This window comes from Magallana gigas, chromosome 7 (genome assembly GCF_963853765.1).
Source record: "Magallana gigas chromosome 7, xbMagGiga1.1, whole genome shotgun sequence".
Classification (NCBI taxonomy): domain Eukaryota; kingdom Metazoa; phylum Mollusca; class Bivalvia; order Ostreida; family Ostreidae; genus Magallana; species Magallana gigas.
This window is the reverse complement of record NC_088859.1, coordinates 11,768,751-11,776,613: the sequence shown is the minus strand read 5'-3', so window position 1 is coordinate 11,776,613 and position 7,863 is coordinate 11,768,751. Positions and strand designations below refer to the sequence as shown.

The 7,863-nt window shown below is 37.7% G+C and overlaps 1 protein-coding gene across 1 annotated transcript; it reads left to right on the top strand.

Annotated features, from left to right (window-relative positions):
• The first annotated feature begins 1,638 nt into the window (after window positions 1–1,638).
• On the top strand, window positions 1,639–2,826 carry LOC105335420 (neurogenic differentiation factor 1). The gene has a single exon (XM_011439268.4). It carries the CDS (start codon window positions 1,745–1,747, stop codon window positions 2,666–2,668), a length of 924 nt encoding a protein of 307 aa, XP_011437570.2. The 5' UTR covers window positions 1,639–1,744; the 3' UTR covers window positions 2,669–2,826.
• The last annotated feature ends 5,037 nt before the right edge of the window (window positions 2,827–7,863 follow it).

Sequence of the window (7,863 nt, the reverse complement as noted above, 5' to 3'; positions counted from 1 at the left end):
TTCGTGTTAGTACGGTTTTTAATTTTTTTTTTTTGGGGGGGGGGGGGGTTTGGAGGTCTTGTCGTTTTTTCTGTAAAATACAGATGAATTCAAGTCGGTAAAAGTGTAAACATATAGGAATGAGAACGTATAAAAATCTTTTTTTAACGTAAAATAAATCCCTTAAAATTTCAATGAAAGACATGTAAAATAAAACAGCAATTTTCCGCAAACAACAGTACCCTTAAACAAACTATTGAAGTTAAATTTGGAAGCAGAATGTGTTCAATTTTAGAAATTGTTTAAAAATCTTTTAGAAAGCAAACGACAGAAAAGATATTTTAATCTTCCTTTTTTATCTCTAATAAATGAATAAGTTTTTAATTCATTCCTCCTCAATAGTTAATTCTTCCACGTTTTTCTTTTCAAAATTGATTTCATATACAAAGATTACTATACTTGTTGCAAAACTCAGTTGAATTGATTTAGTGTCATTTCCACTGAAAACACATTGCGTGTTAACACAGGTTAGGGGACGTATGAAGAAAAAGAAGAGAGATAAAGAAATGCAGAATTTATACAGTTTTTTTCGTCATATAATAATGGATAGTTATATGTATATATGCCATTAAAACACGGGCGCAGTGTGACTCCATGCACTCCCCATCCTTTTTTTGTTTGTCATGAAATTTTTGTTACATTGAAATGCCCCCTACTATCGCCTTTTTCAGACAAATCTTTAAAACCATTTCGTTTTTCTATGTCGTGACTGTTCAATCCCCGAGGTTTGGACTACCTGTCGACTTGATCACGGGGGGGTTATCATCCCCACGCGTCAAAGACAGGTAAACGCGCGACAAAGAAATCCATTAGCCGTGTCCAGTAACCCGGGACAGTTAGCTGTGTGTCGGATCAAGTGGGGCTGCTGGATTAGGGGTCACGCTTTAAACTTTAATAAAAAACTCAACATAAACATGCACTATACAAGCGTGCTATGAGTCTCTAAAAACTCTAAACCCATCCAATTTAGAATATTGCTATAATTCAAATTTCTCCGTTGTTAGTTTGACAAAATATAGTTAACATGTCTTAAATTCTTTATATTTTTTACGATTTATTTATCAGTTACACATTGTAATACAATAGAAATAATCTATTATTTGATAAACGATTTCATTAAACAACAATCTGTCATATTTTTGTTTTGGGTCAGAGAATTTTGTTTGATCTTGCCGTGGACATGTGTTATAGATTGAAAGTTTGTGTTTGGAATTGCTTTTCTTTATTATTCAATTGAAATGTGTTTTGTTAAACAATTTACTTTTTTTCTTAAATAAACACTCGGGCCAATTAACACTGGTATATTTGGCGGCTCGTGCCGATCTATTTAAAAAGGTGTGACATAGTTTACCGTAGATAAAATTATCCAAGCACCGCTCTAATTTAATTTCACTAACTTATTGAGGCAAAGATGATATGGAGATGTTTTGACAGTAAATCGTCCCTGCCTTTGATCGCGAGAGCGACGCGTGCGCACGTGGCCAAGACCTCGCGGGTTCTTCTGATTGGCTGCCCAAGCGATAATCCCGCCCTTTAATTGAGGCCTCTCTTTGTCTGTCAATCAACGGCTGGAGAACTGAGATGCTCACAATTTTCCCGATTTGGATATAAAAATCGTCCCGTCCAATTATGGTCAAAACGAAATCGTCTGAGTTGCAACTAACTACTTCTAGTCCGAATACAATTGTGCCTTATTTAGACAACGATGTCTGCTGAATTCAGCAACGATATGGTGTTTTCACCAAGAACTGAGATAAACTTCAGCTCTTCTTCATCTTACTCGTCCAGATCCTCAGTGTCTAGGGCTGGGTCGGTGTCAGAGATAGACTTCTTGGATGCAGACTACAGCGATGTTTTTACCAAAGAAAATTCACCAGCCGTCAACGCTTCCCCCAAACAGACGACAGAAACCTCTACAACGAAGCGCAAACGCTATAACAAGTCCAGGAAAAGAGACAGAAGTCCGGCATTGGTGGAGAAAATCAAGAAGACCAGGAGAGTAAAAGCAAACGACAGAGAGCGAAACCGCATGCACGGACTGAACGACGCGCTGGAGAGTCTGAGGAAAGTCCTTCCGGAGAGTGCCACAGGGGACAACAAACTGACAAAGATCGAGACCCTTAGGATGGCTTACAACTACATATGGACTCTGTCAAAGACCCTGGAACTTCTGGAGAAAATTCCCGACCAGGACGGAGTTCCTGACACTCAAATGTTGGTTAGTTCCGGAGTGAAGCAGGAGGTGGGTCCGGCGCCGTGTGCCGTGAGCGATAAACATAGCCGGTGTTATAACGACTTTGTGCCACCGACCAGTGAACCCATCAGTGGACACTTTGTGGACTTCATGGCTAACAGAGTGCTACCGCAAGGGAACAGTGTTCAAACTACAAACAACGTCGTCTTCCATTCTCTGTTTCCGTCTTACCCCACGTCCCCGGAGAGTCTCACCAGCAGCTCCCCTGTCACCTCGCCTCTCTCCACGTACTCCGAAGTCTCTCCGATTCATTCCAACATGGTCTGCGGACACCGTGCCTGGAACAATACAATGTACAATGGACGCCTCCAGTCCGCGACGGCCGAGGATTTCTCGGACACTTCAGAGGGCTATTCCTACGAGATGTTTCCGTGATCCCGGACTTTATGCAGACAGCAACTTGTGATATTTTTGTAAATTATTGTATTTAAAATATGAGAGAAGCATTACATGTATGAATATATTTTTTGATATGAATATATATTTTATTAACTGAATTTAGTGTTATGGTTTTATTATTCAACTCAAGACTTGGACTCACAAATATTAAACCGGATTGAATATAATAATTTGAAAATAGACAAAAACGCAAAACGAAATTTTAACTCTTATGCATTAAATTATGAGAAAAAAACACATAACGTTTTATGTCTAATTTCAAATTGGTCAATAAAAATGCGAAGCATTTTTCATATCTTTTTTACAAGCAATTTCGAGATTAATCTGATATTGATGGACAAGATAAAAATACTGTCAAATTTATGTTTTACTGCGTTTGATATGCATATTGCGTGAAAATGCCCCACAGTACACAATTACATGCGTTGATACACCACTACCGTGCGAGTTATTGCCCCCTCCCCCCTCCCCGATCAAGTTGTACGGGTGTACGTGATTGCAATCTGCCCGGCTCAGATGACATGATTAAATATTTGTAACACCGGTAAACGTGATGAATGGAATCCCGAAATGTCAAACAAACCGAGTGATTTTATATTAAATAAACTTTAAAGTGTCAACGAGCATCAATTCCACAATATTCTTTATTTAAGGCAGGGAGCAGGTACGATTTTTACCTGGAAACGGGGCGCACCTTGTGCAGAAGGTGTGATATTTCGCGGTGACCCACAATGAAAGTTTTTAAAAGCTGAGAGCAGACTCGTTACCTTGTTTGTCCGGGGCCATTATAGCGCCATTGTAAATCAGTTCTCTAACGGAACGAGTTGTTTTTACTACTGATCAGTCTCCCAATTAGTCGCTGATAGAAGAATTGACAAAAATCGAACCAAACAGCGGGCTGTCCTCTCTCTCCAATTTTCGTCTTATTCTGGGATTTGAGGGATCCTTTTTTGGGTCCGTCTCGAGCGGAGAGCAGATATGATGACCATAGAACCTGACAAGCATTGTCACCCCGGGGTGCATCCCTCGATGGTCTGAATGTATTATGATCGGATTTTACCGTCTGATGAAGTTTAATTAATGAGATTTCCGTTAATTTGTTTCCCCATTTATAAATTTGATTCATGCACTCACGATTTTGCCCTGAATTTGTATGGTGAAAAGTTTGTAGTTCAGCATGTAAAAACTGCTGAGATATTTCGGATACTGCAATAAAACATTTATAACTGGTCTTCAGACAAAGATATAAAAAAAAAACCTTCCCCTGGAGTGAAACCGTTAGCTGTCAATGTGACAATGGGTACCAAGTCCCTAGGTTTAGGCGATCCTTTATACATAATGAACTCCTTTCGATTTTTCGCACATAGCTGCCAAGTTTGGCGAATATATGCTTCCCCCGGTAGATGTACATTGACATTTATTGACTTAAATATTTAAAGAGGCTGATTTGATGTGTTTTATTTTCTGAATAGAGTGACACTAATTTCCTCAAATTGTTCAGATTCTGAAAAAAGTGAAACACAAACAAAAAATATTTGAGCCCTAAATTTGTATTTTCGTGATGTAAATAAAAAAAACGCTATGAAATTAATCTAAGTATTAACAAAGGCAATGGCGTGAAACACACTGATAATTGTAAACTCGTGACAAACTTTATGACATTTTTTTCCAATTTTGGTGAGCGGAAACATGTAAACGATCGTCTTTAAAAAAAAATGGAAAATCAAAGACGTGTGTAAATTACGGGGACCACTTGTCAGAAAGCCTCGATCGTTTGACAGTAGAGTATTATTTCAGAAATAAAGGAGATAGCATTTATTTTATGAAGGGATGGTGCAGAAGATGAGCCCGCTTCGGTCCCTGGTCACAAATGATGATGAAACCGATCCCCCAGCGACAAAGCGGGCCCAAGTTTGAGGTATGACACTCAACCCTGTTGAACATTAGAGATAGTCCCATCTGACCATGAACAAATACACTCGGGGGGATTTGAGGCGGCTCCCGCTCGGGCCGCGTTCGGTTTAATACTTCCGTAGGCCGAGTGAAGAGCCGACAAAGATACCCCTGCCCTATGGGGAGATCACTTATCAAAAAGCCGTTAAAGCATCGAACTTTGTTCATTGTTTGAATTTTGAATTAATCTACAAATCAATAAAAGGAGAGAGAGAGAGAGAGAGAGAGAGAGAGAGAGAGAGAGAGAGAGAGAGAGAGAGAGAGAGAGAGAGAGAGAGAGAGAGAGAGAGAGAGAGAGAGTAAACACTTAAGATAAACGACATAGAATATTCGAGTGACATCATAAGCTCATGATCTTAATGTGTTCTAAACTAATTTGCCAAAAGGACTCTTTCAGATTAACTACACGCACACGCGACAGTTAGAAGGCGCTAAGAATTTGTGCCACGTGCCGGGGTCTTTAGATGAACTACAGCACGTGCCCCTCAATAGCGCGTGTTAAGCTAATCTGAATCCAGTTTTTTCATACTCTGACCAAATATTATGACAAAATTTATATAATCAAGGATTCATAAGACTGACAACTTCTTTTATAAAATGTAGCCATCGAAGCAAAATTATTACTTCCTAATTCAAAGGGATTTTATACTGTCTACCATCGCTTCAAAGGCAAGTGGCCACCTGCCCGCTTGATCTTCCAGCGATTCGGAATGTCGCAATGCTTAATTCTTTAATATTTTCACCCTTATTAAATCCTGCTTTATTCTGGATTTCTACCGAGCAACCATAACAGGTCTTATTATTTTTTGCCAGACCAGCACTGTCATAAACTTCATGCCGGTACCCCTGTCTACCCAGCGCCCGATATTTAGATTCTAATTATTCTCGCTATTTTCGGGGACCGATGAAGAAATTTTTCTCCTCGTTGTATACGGGAGATCGATGAGATGCGTGATTCGTAGCAATGTTTCCAAGTGCGGGGAAACATTATTAAGAATATCCAAAGAATCAAAACGAAATTAATAACACACACGTCCGCGAATTCTCCCTTTGAATTTTGCGAAACTGTCAAAACTATTAATAGATTTTTGACTCGTCTTTCTTCGTGTCCTCTTGTTTAGTAACAAATACCAAGGAGATTAGTTGCACCTCCAGGTCCAATGCACAATGCACTCGGTGCAGCATAATCATGGACAGGTCCATTACAGATAGCTTCCAAGACGCTAATTCATTTCAAATTGTCCGCAAATGCATTTACATGTATTGTAGGATTTTTTTTTACCACAATGAAATATGCATTTCTATGCATATTAAATGAATACGGTATTCTTGTATCATAATGATTTCACCATTAAGCATGCGTTATTAATTCTTTCCATGGGACGGGAGTAGATTTACAACTTTCGGTTTTATTCGACTTTGCATTAAATTAGATTTTTACCGCTAATAAATTAAGAGTGAGGGTGGGGAGAATTGTTATTACTGTGTGAGCGGACAACGGCATATCATATTTCTGTCATATTCCGAGGAAGTATCAAATTGAGATATTGGGAAGGGAAGAGATTGGCGAAATTGCGTAAAATTTGAGATAACATGAATTGCAACTCAATTTGCCAAATACTAAACACATTTATATTGCAAGTACTTAGAGAGCTCTATTCTGTAAGAAGCTCCTAGTGTCCATAATTCACGACAGGTAATATACATGAAGTACGCATGTTCTCAAATTATGTACAACTCATTTCATAAAGCATTTTCTTCTCAAAACTATATAAAAGGGGTTATAAAAATGATAGGTTATAATTTATCCGTATTCTAATGTGTAAAATATATTCTATTTCTTGAACTATAAATCATTCATAAGGTTCTTTTGAAAATTAAAAAAAGAGAGAAAAGAATGCATAATTATTCTTTGTTCAACAGAATTGCTCAATATTAGATATTAACCAAATCCAAAATCAAGTGAAGAATTTCATTATTGCGTGCTTCAGTTTCCATTGATAAACCGAAAAATGTCGACAAAGACTTGGACTGAAAGTGATTGTTTTGCCCAAAGAAAGGAGCAATCAAAATAAATATCTTGCAAGAAAACAAACCGTAGAAATAAAAACACAGACAGATGTGAATAAAGGACTGACTAATAGAAATGGCGCGGATACGGTTAACAGTAAATCCAACCCAATTGTACATAACATCAAACCCGGCCGATCTCCAGGGCTGTCCTCTCCATATCAACTAATTAGGCAGATTAATTAACCTCAAAATGGAATCTAACAACTTGTGGCCTGAAAGTTGTCCGTAATGACACAAGGGTCGATTAATTGACCCCTGGTCGCCTGTTTGAACTCGCCGGTTTGGAAATTGAGAATTCACGCTATGGTAAAACAGCTACCATAACCTGCATAAATAAGGAATTCACACTAGGTAGGAATTGTTGGACCAGCTTTTGACAAGATTCACAATCGGTTAACGAGGTTAAAGCGATAAAGAGCGAAATCTGGCACCTTTGCTTCATGGTATACTAACTAATCAATCAAAGAGCGATAACTCCAAACCAGATCATAACCCAGTGATTCAATTTGACAACAGGATCATTGAAATACATTTTAAAATATTAAAGATAAAAAAGAAGTCTTTTACCAAAACAGGAAAAATATGAATTATACGGTTAATCCTGACATATTATGAATTATAAGGTCATATACCTTTAATTAGATTCTGCTCTTGATATTTCGATTGTAGAGTTGTTACCAAAATCGGTAATTGCTTCTTACGAACATATGGTACATGTACAAGCGGAAAATAAAGCAATTGTACACGTACATACATGTAAACAGTATATGTTTAAAATGGGTCAGAGGTAAAAAAAAAAATCATATTAACAGAGAACTGACATAGAAAGGTTGCATGATGAAAAACTATGGAGGGCGGACTTATATATTTACGAAATAATTAAACTTAATTTTCAAATTGGTTTTAAATTGTTTTTTAAATTCTTGACGGATGATACGACAATTTCAGCACACTTGGTCTTATAGATCCAATGTTGCTATATGGGTTTGAAATCCTGGGTTATGAAAACCTAGATGACATTGATCGTGTATACCTGAATTTTTTAACACATATCTTAATTTAAAAACAGTACTACACATCTTACATAAGATATACGTGTGTATCAAACTATACAACAATACCAATGACAATGACTTTATTCTCAT

Bases quoted from the DNA above. Each gene is read 5' to 3' on its own strand.
- LOC105335420 (XM_011439268.4), top strand. From the start codon at position 1,745: ATGTCTGCTGAATTCAGCAACGATATGGTGTTTTCACCAAGAACTGAG.